The 22,506-nt window shown below is 44.8% G+C and overlaps 1 protein-coding gene across 4 annotated transcripts in view; it reads left to right on the top strand.

Annotated features, from left to right (window-relative positions):
• The window catches only part of LOC106607849 (dnaJ homolog subfamily C member 5), a 32,322-nt gene extending 16,080 nt beyond the window's left edge, over positions 1 to 16,242 (top strand). Inside the window, exons 2-7 of one of the 4 annotated variants that reach the window (XM_014205276.2) lie at positions 5,267 to 5,421; positions 6,178 to 6,391; positions 7,300 to 7,456; positions 8,906 to 9,183; positions 11,183 to 11,222; positions 13,446 to 16,242. In XM_014205276.2, the coding sequence (XP_014060751.2) occupies positions 5,276 to 5,421; positions 6,178 to 6,391; positions 7,300 to 7,456; positions 8,906 to 9,180 (792 nt within the window). In that variant the 5' untranslated portion in view covers positions 5,267 to 5,275 and the 3' untranslated portion in view covers positions 9,181 to 9,183; positions 11,183 to 11,222; positions 13,446 to 16,242. The remainder of the gene's footprint in view (positions 1 to 5,266; positions 5,422 to 6,177; positions 6,392 to 7,299; positions 7,457 to 8,905; positions 9,184 to 11,182; positions 11,223 to 13,445) is intronic. The other 3 variants (XM_014205277.2, XM_014205275.2, XM_045720883.1) reach the window with 3 other exon arrangements.
• The last annotated feature ends 6,264 nt before the right edge of the window (positions 16,243 to 22,506 follow it).

Raw genomic sequence — 22,506 nt, 5'->3', positions numbered from 1 at the left:
GTGTGTCTTGTCTTAATGAACAAATTAACTATTTATTTCATGTGCATGGTGCAGCCATATAAACTCAAAATATGCGTTCTTTTGAAAATAATTCAAATCAAAGAAATTGTATTAGTCTTATGTTTCTTAGGACCTGCTTAAAATGAATGACTAATGGATTTCTTTGAGATGGTGTATATTCCATGGATTTATTAACATAGATGCCCACCCACATCAGCCCACACCTACTCCCACTCCTACACTTTCCTGCATGTGCACGGGAGATAGAAAAGGCTTATCCTGGCAATGTGGTAAAAATGGTACCCCCAAATATAAAATATATATCATATAGTATAAAAAATGGATTGATGTTACTTAGATGATTTGTATATGAAGCGCGAAAATGCTAATATACAGTGCCTTCGGGAAGTATTCAGACCCCTTGACCTTTTCCACATTTTGTTACATTACAGCCTTAAATGAAACTATTTCCTCAGCGATCTACACACAATACCCCATAATGACGAAGCAAAAACCGGTTTGTGGCTTTTGACAATTCCTTTGTATTCATCATGTCTTACACGTTGTTAGAAAAAGTTTGGTCTAAATCAGATATTAGGTACTATATTTATTGGAATCCTATAAATGTAAAATTATATTTCAACCAAGTCTGAGATGGTGGGTGTCATGGCTTGCTGAAATGACATTGAACCACTCCCCAGCTAGAAGTGCTTAGGTCTTCATTTAAAAAAAAAATAGGGGAAGGGATGAATGAGCCAATTGGAAGTTGGGGATGATTAGGTGGCCATGACTGTATGAGGCCCAGATTGACAATTTAGCCAGCACACCCCTAGTCTTACGATAAGTGCCATGGGATCTTTAGTGACCACAGAGTCGGGACACACATTTAATGTCCCATCCAAAATATGGCACCCTACACAGGGAAATGTCCCCTATCACTTCCCTGGGGCATTAAGATATCTTTTTGGGGCTGGAGGAAATTGTGCCTCCTGCTGGCCCTCCAACACCACTTCCAGCAGCATCTGGTCTCCCATCCAGTGACCAACCCTGTTTAGCTTCAGATGCAAGCCAGCAGTGGGATGCAGGGTGGTATCCTCCTGAGTATCAAGTGTTAACTTTGAGAGGCACTGGACCATGTCTACTCTTTCTCTTTTTTATTTCACCTTTATTTAACCAGGTAGGCTAGTTGAGAACAAGTTCTCATTTGCAACTGCGACCTGGCCAAGATAAAGCGTAGCAATTCGACACATACAACAGAGTTACACATGGAATAAACAAAACATACAGTCAATAATACAGTAGAACAAAAGAAAACAGTCTATATACAGTGAGTGCAAATGAGGTAAGTTAACCTGTTTGGGATAGGGGGCAGTATTTTCACGGCCGGATAAAAAACGTACCCGATTTAATCTGGTTATTACTCCTGCCCAGAAACTAGAATATGCATATAATTAGTAGATTTGGATAGAAAACACCCTAAAGTTTCTAAAACTGTTTGAATGGTGTCTGTGAGTATAACAGAACTCATATGGCAGGCCAAAACCTGAGAAGATTCTATATGGGAAGTGCCCTGTCTGACCATTTCTTGGCCTTCTGTAGCCTCTTTATCAAAAATGCAGGATCTCTGCTGTAACGTGACATTTTCTAAGGCTTTCATTGGCTCTCAGAAGGCGCCAGAACGTTGAATGATAACTCTGCAGTCTCTGGGCGAAAAACAGTAGGGGTTTTGGAGAGTGGTACTTCTGAGAACAATGACACTGGTGCGCGCGTGCATGTGACGACTCCATTTTCTTATTGTTTGAACGGATACAACATCTCCCGGTTGGAATATTATCGCTATTTTATGAGAAATTGCATAAAAATAGATTTTAAACAGCGTTTGACATGCTTCGAAGTACGGTAATGGAATATTTTGACATTTCTTGTCACGAAATGCGCCGTCGTGGCACCCTTCGGATAGTGTCTTGAACGCACAAACAAAACGGAGCTATTTGGATATAACTATGGATTATTTGGAACCAAAACAACATTGGTTGTTGAAGTAGAATTCCTGGGAGTGCATTCTGACGAAGAACAGCAAAGGTAATCAAATTTTTCTTATAGTAAATCTGAGTTTGGTGAGTGCCAAACTTGGTGAGTGTCAAAATACCTAGCCATGATGGCCGGGCTATCTACTCAGAATATTGCAAAATGTGCTTTCACCGAAAAGCTATTTTAAAATCGGACACCGCGATTGCATAAAGGAGTTCACAGACATGAAACTGAAACAATGATGCCTGGGGAATGAACCAAAGGGAGGGATATCTATCTATCTATCTATCGTAATCAGTGAAGTGATGGAGTCCAGGTGAGTCTTACGACGCGCATGTGCGCATAACGATGGTGACAGGTGTGCGCAATAACGAGCAGCCTGGTGACCCAGAGGCCGGAGAGGGAGCACGCGTGACAGCAAAAAGGATGTGTGGCCAATGTATTTCTAATGTTTGCCATAGAAGGAATGTAGCCAGCTACATTTTATTAATGTTTTGCTTAAAGTTAATTGTGCATTTTTACCAGAGAAAAGTAGCTCCACATCAGTCAGAGCGCTGTCTGCTGATAGATGAGAATTCACCAATTTGGCATTCTGAGTGGAAGTGCAACTGAAGCAAAAACATTGTCTGAGGCTGAGCAGAAATTATAGTAAGAAGCATTTTAAATCTGCGTTTACACAACGCAGCTAGATACGCAGAATTCTGTGTTAACTAGCAAATTACACTTAGGATTCGTTATCTAAGTGGCTAAATTAATAAGGAGACGGGCATTGTATAGTGTTAGTATTTTTGTTTTGTTTTTAAAATTGTATATCTTTTTTTTGTGGTACTTTTACCAATTTTTCTCCCTAATTTCGTGATATCGAATTGGTAGTGGTACAAGGAAATCCCGGCCGGCCAAACCCTCCCCTAACCTGGACGACGCTGGGCCAATTGTGCGCCGACTCATGGATCTCCCGATCACGGCCGGCTGTGACACAGGCTGGGATCGAACCCAGGGCTTTAGTGACGCCTCAAGCACTGCGATGCAGTGGCTTAGACCGCTGCGCCACAGAGTGGGCCGTGTTAGCTTTCTGCCGTGTTTGCGATGTCAAAGCCCTTTGGATGAGTTATCTGTACAGCTGCCACTGCTATCTGGATTTTCTTGGGTTTTTTCCCCCTCCTGTCCCTATTCTCCAAGCAGAGCAGGCAGGCCCATTGCCGTAGCGACTCCAGATTCCACACAGACACATCATGTACACTTGCTGCACCAGAGACGGTACTGTTCTTCCTTCAGACAAGTATGCGTCAAAGCCTTGTTCATTTGCACAATGTCTCTAGTTCACAGTCAAAACTCACCAAAAATGACATTTGGTAGCTCCTACCTATCTGTAACTTATGAGCTGGATTGCCTGTCTTTGCAATTAGTTTTTTTCCCGTTTGTGCTTGTTAGCATGTTTAGCTTAGCAGCCTCCATGGAAATTGACTATTACTTGTGCTAATTTTGACAGCATTCTGGTAATAGATGCCGATTGGGATTTTTCTTGGCGCCCACTTGTGTATTTAACCGGTAATACCGCAAATCCTGAGATGAGAGAAGGACGGTATGAAAATCTGGGTACCGCCCAACCCTATTGCAATGCACAGGAGACCATTTAGCTTAGGCCTCCAGTGTTTGCCCCATATGCATTTCAATCGTGGACGTCACTGTAAATGTATAGATGTATGCCCCAGGAAGACCCCATCCGCCCCCAAGCAAGAAGCCCCCTTCCAACACCCCTGCAGGAAGCCCCCTGCTTAGTCTGCCACTGCTGCTGAAAAGAAATCCTACAGGAAACACTGGGCTTCAGTAGGTCCTATTTGACATGATGGATGCCTCATGCAGAGTCCCTTTACCCCCTTTACACAAGTAATTGTGAAGTCCTCTTTCTCTACAGAAATGGGCAGACTGTTCACAAGTTATTTCATTTTAACTGATTAGAGTTGAGGCCGGACCTGAGCCAGTGGAACATTGGAGCTGCAGCTTTAGTGAATGGCCTACAGACAGGCCAGATAGCAGAGGTAATTCATGGAAACAAGCTTTGCTGGCTAAATGTCTCTGGTTATCCAAGCTTTGGAAGTGTGGTTGTTGTTAAGCAGTTGGAAACCCTTGACTTGGCTACTGACCAGTTCCAATGTAGAACAAAGGTGATTACAAACAGACCGCTTTTTCAGTGTTGGGGCACCACCAGCTTTAAGGGAATCAATGGGGTAAGCTTAGTTTGCTGCTAGTCTGCTATTGCTTGTAGCCTTGTGCCACCATTTACTGTTTCCCCTCACAACAACCTATAGAAAAAGGTTCCCCCCAGCCCAAACCACCTCCTAAGCCTCTCCCTGCCTGTCTCTGGGCTGTGCTGGCTGTTCAGGGAAGTCTCACCAGGCCACAGCCAGTCTAAGATTGCCCCATGTTGATCTGTGTGAGATCAGCAAAATGTAATCGCCTTTAGCTCAAGCCTCCCAGGGCATTAGTAGTCACCGTGTGCGTGGCTGAATGTGGTGTGTGTGCCACAGCAGGGCTAATGTTCTGCTCAGCAGAATGTGGTGTTCTGTGGGGTGTTGAGAGTTTCACTGCTGCCTTCTGTTAGGCTTTGTTTTAATCAAATGGATTTCAGATAGAGGCTCTACAGTTTATGTATTTCATTATTCATGTTTGCCATGCTGCTGCACTTTACTACTCAGTCTTGGAGCTTAATCCCAAATGAATCTGTGCTAGGCCTACTTGTCAATAGAGTGTGTTGTGGTTGTAAATGATCTGTAGGGGTTTTGTGTAGGCCCAACCTTTACATACAGGGCATTTTTCCTCATCAATCTACACACAATACTCCATAATGACTAAGTGAAAACAGGTTTTTAGACATTTTTAAAAATGTAATAAAAAAATAAAAAATAAGGCTGTAATATAATAAAATGTGGAAAAAGTCAAGGGGTCTGCATACTTTCCAAAGGCACTGTATATGCTGGGACTGCTTGACACACAAAAATCTGTTGGCCAACAGACTATCGACTAAATAATCGACCAGTCGACTATTTGGAATCAGCCCTTATACACACGTAGTTACTTGTTGTGAAAAACAATTTTAAGATTAAGATTTAAGAACAGGTCTTTTAAATACTTCAGGGTGTATGTCTCTTGCTGCAGTGACAACATACTCAGTGCCACACCACCTGTGTGTGACTCAGTGCTAACCTCCTGTGTGACTGTGTGTGTATCTTGCCAGACTTCAGCCATGGCCACGGCAGGCGCAGGACCAGGCACAGCAGAGCCAAATCGGCCAGGCCCCCAGAGGAAGATGTCCACCACAGGGGAAAGCCTGTACAAGGTGCTAGGCCTGGAGAAAGGAGCTTCCGCTGATGACATCAAGAGAGCTTACAGGTAACATACTGTCGTGGAGTGACTACCATTAATGTGATGACTGTTATTTGATCAAATTAACTATGTTTAATTATTACGTGATTAAAATAATCATGTAACAATTAACTCATTAGCAGTCTTGGGGCACCATGGGAAAAGTTATTTAACGAGTTGCTATCTCCCGACTTAAACTCTAAAGATATAAATATCTCTTACCTCAATAACAGTCAATTATTACCTCATATCAGTCTCATTCTGAATGTCATTGACCGCACAGAAATAATAATAATAATCGCACAGAAATACACACAGTATAGATTATATTGATTACTAACATAATGCAATGTAAAGTCCCTAGTTGACTAACAAAGCATGACGGGGGCTGCTACTGCTGCTGCTACTGCTGCCATCTTTGATTCTCACCCAGGAGTGAGAGTCATGACAGTCCCCCTCTGGTCGTTTCAATCTTGTAATTATCATGCGAGTTGCACACCACCATAAAAATGACCACGGGATGTCCTGTGGATCCAGGACATCCCGTGTGGGGTGGGGTGGGGGGGGGGGGACCGACACTACTCAGGCTGTCTCTGGTTGTTATAGCCTCATAACTGGTAAGCATGTTTCTCCATTTCCCAATGAATTGGTCCATCAGACACAGAAGAATGGACTTTTAATGAGTTTTAAGCTCTTTATAGGATTGAGTTTCGTATAATTGATATGTGACGGCGTGGACTAAGATTAATGAATTCATCCATCTGTCCATCCATCCATTTACAGGAAACTAGCATTGAAGTACCACCCAGACAAGAACCCAGACAACCCGGAGGCTGCAGATAAGTTTAAAGAGATCAACAACGCCAACTCCATCCTGAACGATGACGGCAAGAGGAGGATCTACGACGAGTACGGCTCCATGGGTCTCTACGTGTCCGAGCAGTTTGGAGAGGAGAGCGTCAAATACTACTTCCTCATGTCCAAGTGGTGGTTTAAGGTGAGAGAGAATACCTCATAACCCCTCTAAAACCACCTTTTAGTCTAACAGGGTGATAGATTGAGTACTCAGGTGACCATGACCCTGTGGACAGGTTATCCAGGGTGTAGTCAGGACTGCAGTAGCCTCTGACAATGGGGTGATTAACCCGTCCTGAGTCCCAGCCTACTGTCTCTCTGTCTGATGACGTACTGACTGGATTGCTTTTACATCCACGTCACTCACACACTCCTCACATTGTATTAGACATTACTATGGCGAGACTGTCTAGTACTGTGTCTACTCCATTCATTAGACACCCTTCTATCTTGTGGTGGGAGTGCATTGACAGTCTATTAGTTGAAGACTTGAGTGGAAGTGTATTATTACTTTGAAAGGTGTCAGTGTACTGTGTTTTTCTGTTTGTCAGTTAGACAGGTGGCGTGAGGTTCAAAGCAGTCTTTATTTAGAACTGTGTTGTGTGTAGTTGTGCTCCGTCACTCTGAGATGTGAGGCCTTTGATGCTGAGTAGAGTACAGTAAGTAGAGTGGTTGAGATGCAGAGGGGACGATCCAGTGACTGTCTCACAAACCTCACTCTGCTTTTATCTACAAAGAAAAATACAAAGCACGGGAAATTACAGGGAGAAACAAAACCGCTGCACTTATTTCTACCCTAGAAAGCACAGTGCAATAGGATTATTAAGAGCACCACACATATTACATTAGATATGTAGCATTGAAAAGCAGAGAGCCCTGAGGGCAAAGCCACTGTCTGAGCCAGGAGGTCTCTGTTGCTAGCATCCACTAGCTTCTCTCACTGGGCCACCCTGTAGATCTGAGGCCAGATATGTAGAGGTTCTCATGGGAGCAGGATGACGGCGGGTGGCTGTCCTGACTGACTGCTGTGTGTTTGTCCTTGTGCTGCAGACCATGGCCGTGTGCTGCACCGTATTCTCCTGCTGCTGTTGCTGCTGCTGTTGCTGTTTCTGCTGCGGGAAGTGCAAGCCGCCGGAGGAGGATGATCACTACCAGTATGTGGACCCAGAGGACCTGGAGGCCCAGATCAAAGCTGAGACGGACGGAGGTGAGAGCACGCTGGGAAGGGGGCATTATGGGAGGGGGGTAGGATATGGGTATGAGAGTGGAGGGGGGGGGGGGTATTTTGGTTTGATGGTGGGTAGTCTAAGGGAGAATGTTTGGGGCACCAGTAGGTGGGCTAGGGACTGAGAGCGTGGTGCTGCACATGCATGTATAGTATAGACTCTATGCTATAGTTGGACTAGAGGTCATGGGGAGGGTAGCCGATTAAATGCAGTATGCCCCTCGGTCCCTGTCCTTCTGTGTTGGCCCTTCTCCTGAGTCCTTCTCCTGAGTCCTTGGCCCCTCCACTGTACCTCAGCGGCAGGCAGCCTCGCAGATGTCGGTTTTTCAGCCTGAATTAACGCTGTCACTTCCTTTCAGAGCATAGGAGCCGGTGAGAAGGAGATTAGAGGGAGGAGAGGCAGGGAAACTGCAGAGCACAGATGGGGCCAGAGCTGCCAAACAGAGATGGGGGGGGGGGGGGCGCGTCTGTGTCTAGCTCTGTTAGGCAGAACTCCCGGTCTACAGCACCTGATCCTGCTCTGGAGGTTGAGGCTGAAGGCTAGCCCATAGATTACCTTAATGAAGCAGAACAGCTAAAAGTGCATGTATTTATAGCTCACACACACTGAATGAGAGACTGCTGGCTCATATCACAGAGGAAATGTGCTTTGTATCACAATCCTCCTTTACCACAAGGATACAAAACGCTAATGAAATGTTGTTTGGTATTTCTGCAGGTCAGCTTTCTGTGTGAAAGCTATGGATGTAGTGTACAATAACATGTACACGTTAACAGTTAGAAATGTCAAGTGTTTCTTTTCTTCCAACATTTCAAACTTAACAAGAAGCTTTGTTTTACCCTCTACCATCAGTGGTCCTCAGTGCCGGTCAGAAGAGGGACAGGGGCTGGGACAGAAGTGAGATGAGGGAGATTAATAGCACACCCTCAGATCTGACAGGACTGTATTGTCTGCCTCCGCCTCCTGCGTCGTGTCCTTGACTGGTTGGTCTGAGGACATGACTCGGAGCTCCTTGACTCATGTTGCCTGTTAACACGGCAGCAGGAGAGCTCAGATCACTCAATAGCAGACAGTCCCAAGGACTAGACTTCTAAATGCCTTGTCAGAGTGATCAGCGACCATGGTGACCCTTTGGTCATGACCCTAAGCCCAAATTGCTGTCACACCAGTAGGACTTTCAGTATAAATGATGATGCATTGTAATTTACTATTGGTTTCAGAGATATTCGAATGTTTAGGCGAATACCTAGGTGACATGAATAATCTAACAAAAAAACAGGAACTGTGCTTCATTTACAGGACATGACAAGTAACAACCCCAGGGCAGTATGGGGATGACACATCAGTATACTCTGGCCCAATGAGCAGGACAGGTTCATCTCGTTCTGACAGAGTGGTGTTTCTGTACGTTTTGTGTTTTGATCTACCAGGTGACACGGTAATCATTGTCCAGCCCATACCTGTAGCTGTACCTATAGCTGTATCGAGCCCTGTGGCTGAGAGCATCAGCCTAGGCCCTGCCATCAGCCTAGGCCCTGCCATCAGCCTAGGCCCTGCCATCAGCCTAGGCCCTGCCATCAGCCTAGGCCCTGCCATCAGCCTAGGCCCTGCCATCAGCCTAGGCCCTGCCAGTCCAGTAGGTGACAACCCGACCAGTCCAGTGGCTGCTGAGAACCCAGGCGAAACGCTGCCGGAGTCTAAATGACTCGTAAGCCCCCGTCCCCCCCCGTCCCCCGTCTGCCTGATGTACTGGCTGTACTCATCCCATCTGCATGGTGTTGTCCATCCGTTACGCCCCAGACCAACCCGTTTCACCGTACTGTATTAGTTTGTAGTGACACATGGTGCCTTTGTACCATGTTCTGCTGTTTGGTAGTTCGACTGGCTCACTAACCACCCATTCTGTTTGCCTGTCAATGTTGCATGATGTCATGGCTGTTACTTCAACATATTTTCAGCATGGCCACGTGAGCTTGCCTTGTATATAATGTCTCTGCAACCGTTTCATAACAATCATTTCAGTGAATTGATTGCTAAGTATTTTGATTGTGTTTGGTCCATCATGAATGTATCTGCAGTAACTATTTGCTGCCTTGGTTATAAAGTGAATGTCATCTCTTTATTAATTAGGCCTAGTAAATGGTAATTAGATATAGCCTAATCTCTGCCCAGTATCTCATTACCTTAACAGCAAGAACACAGTGGCACTTAGGGCTGGATTCAATCCGGAAGATCCGCGTTAAAATGTAAAGGTCATTTGTGATTGATTTAGACATTTTAACGTGAATGCAGTCTCTGCGGGAACATTGCCTTTACATTTAAATGGAGCTATAAGGCATTTTCCGCGAGGAGACTGCATTCACGTTAAACGCTGCATATGTCGGCTCAATCAGAAATGACCTTCAATTCCACCATACGGATGGAATCCAGCCCTTAGGAAACACAGGGCCCCACAGCAGCCAAGTACTCACTCAACCCACAACACGTTAGCTGCCTTCAATCAACAGTAGCAGTCTATTTATATGAAACATCAATGAAATGTCAGGCTGGTTAGTTGAAAACCTAGCCTGTGGGTATGTGCAGGACAGAGCCATGTTCTAAAAGCACAGTCCCAACCCTGTGATTCCCCCTGGGGCCTGACGTAGAGGTAGCTGACCGCTTGGCTGAGCCAGTCCAGTGTGGGTTCAGCAGCTACAGTGTTGGCACAGTATTCAGACTGTACCATAGAACTATAATGATTCATTCTATTTCTCTGATTCATGCTCTCCCTTCATGGTGGTGGAGGCGATAGACTAACGGTGGAGGCGACAGACTGACGGTGGTGGTGGAGGCGATAGACTAACCGTGGTGGTGGAGGCGATAGACTGACGGGTGGTGGTGGTGGAGGCGATAGACTGACGGTGGTGGTGGAGGCGATAGACTAACCGTGGTGGTGGAGGCGATAGACTGACGGGTGGTGGTGGTGGAGGCGATAGACTGACGGGTGGTGGTGGTGGAGGCGATAGACTGACGGGTGGTGGTGGAGGGATTTGTCACTGAAGCAGGGTTGAAACAGTAACCTCACAGGGCATGCCTTCATTAACCTACAGCCTGTAGGCTAACTCCCAGGGAATTACAGAACATTCTAGTATGTCAGTCAGGTGCCAACCACTAGGTTAAGAACATTAGTAGTGTTTCCATGAGAGACAGGGCATAGAGTTCCTAGATAGTCTGCAATATTCCATGATACCCGCTGGGTACTATTAGGATCTATTTTGAAAGTTTTTTTGGGGGGGTTCCACTGTCACCTGTGGAAGTGGTAGGGACTAGGTACAGGTGTGTCCAGTGCACTGTTGAGACCAATGCCCCCTAGACCTAGAAGGACCACCGCTGTCCTGTCACATCCAGCCATATGTTTTTGTCATCTCACCTCACACCTACTTCCTCAGCACCGTCCGCTCTCTGTTAGTGGTCTGTTTGTTCAACACCATGACGCCTGTTGACGTGTGAGTCTATGGTTCTGTCTTTAGCAATACCAGAGTGATAGCTTGAAGCTTTGAGACAATGGCTATATAATGTTGGGATAGTAGTGAATCATTACTATCATTGCATTATACTGTAATCTGATATAGTAAGGGCAGTAGTCTAACACTAATAGTAGAAGTGCTTTCAAAGCAGTGCTCTGTGCTCTCCCTCTATGCTGCGTTTTGGATGGTGTCCTCTATAAGGACAGTGACAGTGTGGATGAGCCTCGCCAGGGGAGGGCAGGTAGGTTCCTGATACACACTTGGTCATGTTCAGTAGGGCGCACCGTAGCAAAACGTTTTGCAACGGAAAACACGCTCAGGTAGCACTTCCTTGTTTCAAAACTTTTTCCACCTACTGAACATGACCCTTGTGGAGTTTCAACACTTCAGGGCAGGTTACACCTGAGGACAGTAAAACAAGGGCCCAACTTGAGGTCATGCCTTCTACTAATAATACATTCCCTTGTCAATTGTATCTGAGATGCAACAGGCTGTTACTTGCAAACATTTTGAACTTTTTATTTAACATTTTCACTCAAAGTAGCCTAAATCATGACAAACTAGTAGAAGATAAAGTCGTATAAGTCGGTGCATTAACAAAACAATAATCATAAAACATGACTTGCTGGATTTTGATCTCTGTATTTCAGAAGAGGTCACTTTTTTGATAACAGGATTTATTGCTGCAAAGCTAGATGAGGATTGGAAGCTTCCAGTCAACAGGGTTTACAGAGCTGTTGTGTAGATCCAGCTAGTAAATACTCTGTGTGTACCTGGCAGCCAAGGCTTTGCCCTTGTAGCCTCAGCCTAGCTGCTTTATTGTTCTGAGAGGAAGTTTTACTGTTGTCACAGACCTTTGGCTTTTACAGTCTGCATGAACCACAACCTGTACTGATATTCCTGTTTGATTTCTCATTGGCATCATGTCATTAGCCTAAATCTACAGAACCCTGATATGTAATTTGATGTTTACAAAGTCATTGTCATTGACGTTTGAAAGTGATTGTGATCATTGTTGTTACCTGTCTGTACATGCCTGTTGGTTGTTCATTTGACTTCAGGATTTTACCTTTTTAGTATTATACAAACAATATCATTATTTTACAGGATATGTAGTATAGTCCTTTACTCACTCAATTTGTATAGAGTGGGGCATATAGCTAACATACAGCGCTTTCAGAAAGTATTCACACCCCTCACATTTTGTTGTTATAGGCTAAATTTAAAATGCATTATATTTTTTAAAAAAAATTGTCACTGGCAGTTGACAATACCCCATAATATCAAAGTGTAATTATGTTTATTGGAATTTTTACAAATTAATTAAAAATGGAAATCTGAAATGTCGATAAGTATTCAACCCCTTTCTTATGGCAAGCCTAAATAAGTTTAGGAGTAGAAATTTGCTTAACAATTCACATAATACGTTACATGGACTGTGTGCAATAATTTTTAAACATGATTTTTGAATGACTACATCTACATACTCCACACAAAATTATCTGTAAGGTCCCTCAGTCGAGCAGTGAATTTCAAACACAGATTCAACCACAAAGACCAGGGAGGTTTTCCAATGTCTCGCAAAGAAGGGCACCTATTGGTACATGGGTAAAAATAAAATAAAAAGCACACACAAAAATATCCCTTTGGTAGTTATTAATTACACTTCACTACAAAGATACAGGCGTCCTTCCTAACTCAGTTGCTGGAGAGGAAGGAAACGACTTAGAGATTTCACCATGAGGCCAATGGTGACTTTTATTACAGTTGGAGTTTAATGGCTGTGATATAATAAATAGAATGGAGCTAAGCACAGGAAAAATCCTAGAGGAAAACCTGGTTGTCTGCTTTCCACCAGACACTGGGAGATGAGTTCACCTTTCAGCAGGACAATAACCTAAAACACAAGGCCAAATCTACACTGGAGTTGCTTACCAAGAAGTCAGTGAATGTTCCTGAGTGGCCAAGTTAGTTTTCACTTAAATCTACTTGAAAATCTATGGCAAGATCTGAAAATGGTTGTCTAGTAATGATCAACAACCAATTTGACAGAGCTTGAAGAATTTTTTTAAATAATCATGGGCAAATGTTGCAAAATCCAGGTGTGGAAAGCTCTTAGACTTACCCAGAAAGACTCACAGCTGTAATCCTGCCAAAAGTGCTTCTACAAGGTATTGACTCAGGGGTGTGAATACTTATGTAAATGAGACATTTCATTTTCAATAAATTTGCCAAGATGTCTAAACATGTTTTCATTATGGGGTATTGTGTGGAGATGGGTGAGGGGGGGGGGGGACACAAAAAAACAATCTAATCCATTTTGAATTCAGGCTGTAAAATAACAATGTGGAGTCAGTCATGCGGTATGAATACTTTCTGAAGGCACTGTATCAACTGTCCTTTTCTCTATTGAGGGTTATTTTTTTTTCTAGTGAATCTGACCCAGTCCCATGTCTTCCTGCAGGTCCGCGTGCCCCTATTGTGATCCAGCCGCATTCTATCACCGTCGAGGTTCCAGAGACCTCCCAGCCTGCAGCCAGCCAGCCCACCTCCAAGCCCCAGCAGTGACCCTCCCCTCCCAGCCCCGTCTACCCGCTGGAGCCCTCCCCTCAGGTGGGCACGGCCCCCCCGAGGGTCCCACCCTGGAGCCCCCAGCAGCCAGCCAGGCCAGCCGTCACCACAGCCAGGACTCACCAGTGCCAGTCAACCAGCCAGCCAGTCAACCCCCCCATACTGTGGCAAAGGTCCAACCAAATGGACATGAGCGGCACGCTGCCAAGAGACCAGGACTCCTTATGACTTGATATATGTCTATCTACCAAACTGAGGATTAGAACAAACTCTCTCCTATTACTCCTTCATTTTGTCCCTCTGTTTCAATCCTCCCTCGTCTATCCCCCCCTCCCCTGCTCTCTTTCTCCCTCTTGGACTCTCGTCTCTGTCAGAGCTCTGGGATTGGAGACTCTTCAAGTTCAGTCTGAGTTTTGGGTTTTAAATAGCCTGACTCGAACCTTCCACCTCCCAGAGACTAAAGCATGGATCAGAGGATGTGCATGTGTTAAGTTTGGTCTGCATGCCCCTACTGTACAACACTGGCACATACATACCCCTCTACTACAGCCACCACCACCATCTTACCCCTGTCAGCGATACCCCCCAGCTCCAGCCAGGTGCACTTACCGAATGCTGCACAACCAAGGGTCTCCACCTCCACCTGAATAAGACCCAAAAGTGGGGCTGACATTCGAGAACAGTGAAAATGTGCTGTGGAAAAATTCTGAATTTTCAACAGAAAAATGTGTTGACTGCTTTATTTAATTGCTAATTGATGTCACAATTATGTTAGACCAAAGCCAAACTACATGCCACTAGCTCCATGCATTCAGTAGCCACCAGTTTCTCCTCATGCCACTAGAGCCAACCTGAGAGGATTGCTCCATTGAGGTATGTGCATTTGGGTCTACTATGCACTTTTGAAACCTGTGAATTGGGTAAATGATCATTTCTGATGGACTGTCAGCTATGGTATGGGTCCAGCCAACCAGCACTGCTTACTGAAACAGTCAGCACACTTCTCTCTGTATTCGGTGGAACTGACAGATGGAAACAGCTAGCTGACTGCAACCCAACTACTTATCAAACCTCTCCCATCTCAAATGGTGGTTTTGCTTTGCGTTCTCATAGTCTGATGTTGTAACATGGAGATACAGCTGGTATGTACTGTAGGGAACTGTGTTTGACCCAGCCACTAAGTGCACTCTATGCCACATTCTAGAGTGACAATTGTATTCTCTGTACTGCCTACAGAGAGATCCCATCACCAATGATTTTGAGACTTTTCACATGTTGATTTGACTTTTAAGAAATACCACACCAGGGTGTTTTCCATGGGGTTTTGGTGGACTGAGCCATGTTGATTATTTTATGGGCTAAAGATGCACATGTCTACTATTTCCAACTAGGCATTAGTCTTCCCGTTCACTCCTTTCTACAGTACGGTCTCTCAGTGACGAGATGATGCAATGTCACATAGCAGGGTTAGGGTCTGTACAGATCACACAACCAGCTGTTTGTACTTCAGTACAGCTCTCTTTATGACCCTGGGGGTGCGGAGTCGGCGCTTTCTCAAATGTACTGTAATCAGAATAGTGAAAAAGTGAAGCGAATGGGTGCCACATTGTTATTGCGAGTCAGTCAGTCCCAGTGGTGGGTGGGGGTGTGTAGAGCATTGGTGGGTGGGGGGTGTGTAGAGCAAGTCGTTTGGTTTGTTCATCTAGTGCCGTGGGCAGTCAGTCATCCCCTCCCAGTTTCTTTGGTTTGTCATTTGAAAAGGGCATTCTGTGTTTCCTAAAGAGGGACTGGTACATGGTGTTAACCACCTTGTGTATTGGCTGAAGAACAACCCTAAAGTTAGACTAAACTAAAATCATGTCATCAAATGATGTCAAGCGTTTTGTAGCTTTGGATGTTTTTTCTCCTGAGTTTTCCTAGAAATGATTTATCAGTAGCTTCAATTTCTTACTGGAATTTATGGCACTTTTTCTCCCCTTCATTTCACTAAGTTAATAGCCAAAACCCTCCTGATTTTTTTTGTTTTCAGTCTGTTGGTTATGCATTTTCGAAAACCATAGTAAATGGGATGCAGTTCAACATAACAGTGCAGTATCTAGACCCAGGGCTCAGAGAGGAGAAATACCTTTTATTTATTCTGGTGATCCTTATCTGCTGTAAATAATAATCACTATGTGTGTCACATGCAAATAACATTGTAATAACATTGTTTTGAGAATCTTTGTTGAATGGAAAATGTTTTAAGAATCAACCTCATATACATAGTGTACATTGTCTATTTTTTATTTATGTCAAACCGAAAGAGCTGTTTTAAAAAATAAAAAAGTTGACAGTTGACAGTTGGGAAGAGAACCCTAGACTAGCCAACATGGTCCTCCCAGGGGGCTGGGAAACTGGTTGACAGAGGTAAGCAGGCTGTCCTAACTGGCTAGGCCACCATGGCTCTGGTCTACAGTAGCAGACAGACAGGCAGAGTGTGTATCTGTCTGCCCTGAGTGTAGGGGGCAATGATCTCCATCTCATCTCTCTTAATAGGACATGGTGATATTAGGACTACCATTGAAATGATTGATTGTAGTTTTGTCGATGTTTTCATTGTCATTCATTCTTCATCATGTCTCATGGACAAAAATGATCTGTAAATGTGTATTTATATAAGGAAATCAAAATTAAAAGAAGGGGGATTTGTACAATGTCTTCTGTGTGTGTCACTGTGGACTCTGAATCCTCAACACTGAGAATGGTTGTTATTTTATTAGGATCTCCATTAGCTGTTGTGAAAGCAGCAGCTACTCTTCCTAGAGTGTTTTTATTTATTTATATACACTGCTCCAAAAAATAAAGGGAACACTTAAACAACACAATGTAACTCCAAGTCAATCACACTTCTGTGAAATCAAACTGTCCACTTAGGAAGCAACACTGATTGACAAATTTCACATGCTGTTGTGCAAATGGAATAGACAACAGGTGGAAATTATAGGCAATTAGCAAGACACCCCCAATAAAGGAGTGGTTCTGCAGGTGGGGACCACAGACCACTTCTCAGTTCCTATGCTTCCTGGCTGATGTTTTGGTCACTTTTGAATGCTGGCGGTGCTTTCACTCTAGTGGTAGCATGAGACGGAGTCTACAACCCATACAAGTGGCTCAGGTAGTGCAGCTCATCCAGAATGGCACATCAATGCGAGCTGTGGCAAGAAGGTTTGCTGTGTCTGTCAGCGTAGTGTCCAGAGCATGGAGGCGCTACCAGGAGACAGGCCAGTACATCAGGAGACGTGGAGGAGGCCGTAGGAGGACAACAACCCAGCAGCAGGACCGCTACCTCCACCTTCGTGCAAGGAGGAGCAGGAGAAGCACTGCCAGAGCCCTGCAAAATGACCTCCAGCAGGCCACAAATGTGCATGTGTCTGCTCAAACGGTCAGAAACAGACTCCATGAGGGTGGTATGAGGGCCCGACGTCCACAAGTGGGGGTTGTGCTTACAGCCCAACACCGTGCAGCACATTTGGCATTTGCCAGAGAACACCAAGATTGGCAAATTCGCCACTGGCGCCCTGTGCTCTTCACAGATGAAAGCAGGTTCACACTGAGCACATGTGACAGACGTGACAGAGTCTGGAGACGCCGTGGAGAACGTTCTGCTGCCTGCAACATCCTCCAGCATGACCGGTTTGGCGGTGGGTCAGTAATGGTGTGGGGTGGCATTTCTTTGGGGGGCCGCACAGCCCTCCATGTGCTCGCCAGAGGTAGCCTGACTGCCATTAGGTACCGAGATGAGATCCTCAGACCCCTTGTGAGACCATATGCTGGTGCGGTTGGCCCTGGGTTCCTCCTAATGCAAGACAATGCTAGACCTCATGTGGCTGGAGTGTGTCAGCAGTTCCTGCAAGAGGAAGGCATTGATGCTATGGACTGGCCCGCCCGTTCCCCAGACCTGAATCCAATTGAGCACATCTGGGACATCATGTCTCGCTCCATCCACCAACGCCACGTTGCACCACAGACTGTCCAGGAGTTGGCGGATGCTTTAGTCCAGGTCTGGGAGGAGATCCCTCAGGAGACCATCCGCCACCTCATCAGGAGCATGCCCAGGCGTTGTAGGGAGGTCATACAGGCACGTGGAGGCCACACACTACTGAGCCTCATTTTGACTTGTTTTAAGGACATTACATCAAAGTTGGATCAGCCTCTAGTGTGGTTTTCCACTTTCATTTTGAGTGTGACTCCAAATCCAGACCTCCATGGGTTGATAAATTGGATTTCCATTGATTATTTTTGTGTGATTTTGTTGTCAGCACATTCAACTATGTAAAGAAAAAAGTATTTAATAAGATTATTTATTTCATTCAGATCTAGGATGTGTTGTTTAAGTGTTCCCTTTATTTTTTTGAGCAGTATATATACACACATATTACCAGTCAAAGGTTTGGACACACCTACTCAAGGGTTTTATATGATTTTACTATTTTCTACATTGTAGAATAATAGTGAAGACAAACTATGAAATAACACAAATGGAATCATGTAGTAACCCAAAAAGTGTTAATCAAAATATATTTGAGATTCTTCAAAGTAGCCACCCTTTGCCTTGATGACAGCTTTGCACACTCTTGGCATTCTCTCAACCTGCTTCACCTGGAATGCTTTTCCAACAGTCTTGAAGGAGTTCTCACATGCTGAACACTTGTTGGATGCTTTTCCTTCATTCTGCGGTCCAACTCATCCCAAACCATCGCAATTGGGTTGAGGTTGGGTGATATTGGAGGACAGGTCATCTGATGCAGCACTTCATCACTCCTTCTTGGTCAAATCGCCCTTACACAGCCTGGAGGTGGGTTGGGTCATTGTCCTGTTGAAAAACAAACGATAGTCCCACTAAGCGCAAACCAGATGGGATGGTGTATTGCTGCAGAATGCTGTGGTAGCCATGCCGGTTAAGTGTGCCTTGAATTCTAAATATATCACTGACAGTGTCACCAGCAAAGCACCATCACACCACCTCCATGCTTCACGGTGGGAACCACACATGAGGAGACCTACTCTGCGTCTCACAAAGACACAGCGGTTGGAACCAAAATTTAGACTCATCAGACATATTTCCACCAGTCTAATGTCCAACGCTCATGTTTCTTGGCCAAAGCTAGTCTTCTTATTGGTGTCCTTTATTTTTTTTAAATTCAACTAGGCAAGTCAGTTAAGAACACATTGTTATTTAGAATGACAGTCTACCGGGGAACAGTGGGTTAACTGCCTTCTTCGGGAGCAGAACAACAGATCAGCTCAGGGATTCGATCAAGCCACCTTTCGGTTACTGGCCCAACGCTCTAACCGCTAGGCTACGATTTAGTAGTTTCTTTGCAGAAATTCAACCATTAAGGCCTGATTCACGCAGTCTCCTCTTAACAGTTGATGTTGAGATGTGTCTGTTACTTGAACTCTGAAGGATTTATTTGGACTGCAATCTGAGGTGCAGTTAACGCTAATGAACTTATCCTCTGCAGCAGAGGTAACTCTGGGTCTTCCTTTCCTGTGGCGGTCCTCATAAAAGCCAGTTTCATCATAGCGCTTGATGGTTGTTGCGACTACACTTGAAAAAACATTCAAAGCTCTTGACATTTTTCGACTGACCATGTCTTAAAGTAATGATGGACTGTTGTTTCTCTTTGCTTATTTAAGCTGTTCTTCACATAATATGGACTTGGTCTTTTACCAAATACTCTACTTTGTCACAACACAACTAATTGGCTCAAACGCATTAAGAAGGAAAGAAATTCCACAAATTAACTTTCAACAAGGCACACCTGTTAATTGAAATGCATTCCAGGTGACTACCTCATGAAGCTGGTTGAGAGAATGCCAAAGTGTGCAAAGCTGTCATCAAGGCAAAGGGTGGCTATTTTGAAGAATGTAAAATATATTTTTGATTTGTTTAACACTTTTTGGGTTACTACATGATTCCATATGTGTTATTTCATAGTTTTGATGTCTTCACTATTATTCTAGAATGTAGGAAATAGTAAAAATAAAGAAAAACCCTTGAATCACACACAGAAAGAACAGTATGGCTGGTGGCATTGTCATGCTGGAGGGTCATGTCAGGATGAGCCTGTAGGAAGGGTACCACATGAGGGAGGAGGATGTCTTCCCTGTAACACACAGCGTTGAGATTGCCTACAATGACAACAAGCTCAGTCTGATGATGCTGTGACACACCGCCCCAGACCATGACGGACCTTCCACCTCCAAATCTATGCCGCTCCAGAGTGCAGACCTCGGTGTAACGCTCATTCCTTTGACGATAAACGCAAATCTGACAATCACCCTTGGTGAGACAAAACCGCGACTTGTCAGTGAAGAGCACTTTTTGCCAGTCCTGTCTGGTCCAGCGACGGTGGGTTCGTGCCCATAGGCGACGTTGTTACCAGTGATGTCTGATGATTGCCTGCCTTACAACAGGCCTACAAGCCCTCAGTCCAGCCTCTCTCAGCCTATTGCGGACAGACTGAGCACTGATGGAGGGATTGTGCATTCCTGGTGTAACTCGGGCAGTTGTTCTTGCCATCCTGTACCTGTCCCGCAGGTGTGATGTTCAGATGTACCGATCCTGTGCAGGTGTTGTTACACGTGGTCTGCCACTGCGAGGACAATCAGCTGTCCGTCCTGTCTCCCTGTAGCGCTGTCTTAGGCGTCTCACAGTACAGACATTGCAATTTATTGCACTGGCCACATCTGCAGTCCTCATGCCTCCTTGAAGCATGCCTAAGGCACGTTCACGCAGATGAGCAAGGACCCTGGGCATCTTTCCTTTGGTGTTTTTCAGAGTCAGTAGAAAGGCCTCTTTAGTGTCCTAAGTTTTCATAACTGTGACCTTAATTGCCTACCGTATGTAAGCTGTTAGTGTCTTAACGACCGTTCCACAGGTGCATGTTCATTAATTGTTTATGGTTCATTGAACAAGCATGGGAAACAGTGTTTAAACCCTTTACAATGAAGATCTGTGAAGCTATTTGGATTTTTACGAATTATCTTTGAAAGACAGGGTCCTGAAAAAGGGCCGTTTCTTTTTTTGCTGAGTTTATATAAAGAATGGCTCTCCATGAACCAAACAAAGTATGTCTGTTCACAGAAGAATGCTATCTTTTCTTTCTGTTCTCTCAGACTAACAGAACACTGCAATCATTGGTGAACATAAAATTGGACCAAATACCAGGAATAGCAACGTTTTCTGCTGTTACAATATTTGAAGACGTTATCCAAGAGTCTGCCGACATTTCATGATGGCAACAAAGCATCAAGCTAAATTGTTGCCACTAGCCATATTAGTGAAACTAGCTACATATTTAGAGGGTGCCTGCCCGTAGGCTACTCCAGTAAAAGAAAGGCAACAGGGAGATAGAGTAAAGTACAGTAGGGTGTGTGTTTGGCTTACTCTGCACAAAGCCTCCATGTCCTATAAAAGTCCCCTTAAGCTTATTAGCAGCTTAGCATTACCTCAGCAATTACCTCATCTGTTTAGTAACCAGGAAGTGGAGGGTTAAGGGTCATGGGCCACTTGTCAGAGGGTGTGTTTCAGATAAAGTCTTTCCGGGTCAGTTAATCAGCTGAGGCATTTTCTTATAGGCTCACATTCCAGCTTGGATCTTTTGAATAGTTTGGATATTTTATCCGTCACTGATAATAACGCTTAAAGTGTTGGTCCCGTGTTTCATGAGCTGAAAGAAAAGATCCCAGAAATGTTCCATACGCACAAAATAGTAATTTCTCTCAAATTTTGTGCACAGATTTATTCACATGCCTGTTAGTGACAATTCTCCTTTGCCAAGATAATCCATTCAATAAGTTGATTAAACAGCATGATCATTACACCTTGTGCTGGGGACAATAAAAGGCCACTCTGAAATGTGCAGTTTTGTCACACAGCACAATGCCACAGATCTCTCAAGTTTTGAGGGAGCGTGCAAATGGCATGCTGACTGCAGGAATGTCCACCAGAGCTGTTGCCAGAGAAGTGAATGTTAACTTCTCTACCATAAGCCTCCTCCAACATTGTTTTAGAGAACTTGGTAATACGTTCAACCGGCCTCATAACCGCAGACCATATGTAACCACGCCAGCCCAGGACCTCCACATCCGGCTTCGTCACCTGCAGGATGGTCTGAGACCAGCTACCCGGGCAGCTGATGAAATTCTGGGTTTGCACAACTGAAGAATTTCTGCACAAACTGTCAGAAACCGTCTCGGGGACCCTCATCTGCGTGGTCGTCGTCCTCACCGGGGTCTTGACCTGACTTCAGTTCGGCGTCATATCTGACTTCAGTGGGCAAATGCTCACCTTCGATGGCCGCTGGCACGCTGGAAAAGTGTGCTCTTCATAGATGAATCCCAGTTTCAACCGTACTGGGCAGATGGCAGACAGCAGTGAGGCGTAGTGAGTGTGAGCGGTTTTCTGATGTCAACATTGTGAACAGAGTGCCCCATGGGTGGTGTGGTTATGGTATGGGCAGGCATAATCTATGCACAACAAACACAACTGCGTTTTATCATTGCCAATTTGCACAGTGATACCGTGACGAGATTCTGAGGCCCATTGTCATGCCATTCATCCACCGCCATCACCTCATGTTTCAGCATGATAATGCACGGCCATATGTCGCAAGGATCTGTACACAATTCCTGGAAGCTGAAAATGTCCCAGTTCTTGCATACTCACCAGATATGTAACCCATTGAGCATGTTTGGGATGCTCCGGATCGACATGTAAAGCAGCGTGTTCCAGTTCTCGCCAATATCCAGCAACTTCGCACAGCCATCGAAGGAGAGTGGGACAACATTCCATAGGCCACAGTCAACAGCCTGATCAACTCTATGAGAAGGAGATGTGTCGCGCTACATGAGGTAAATTGTGGTCACATCAGATACTGACGGGTTTTCTGATCCACACCCCTATCTTT

This window comes from Salmo salar, chromosome ssa06 (assembly GCF_905237065.1).
Source record: "Salmo salar chromosome ssa06, Ssal_v3.1, whole genome shotgun sequence".
NCBI lineage: Eukaryota > Metazoa > Chordata > Actinopteri > Salmoniformes > Salmonidae > Salmo > Salmo salar.
This window is presented reverse-complemented; position numbering and strand designations above follow the sequence as displayed.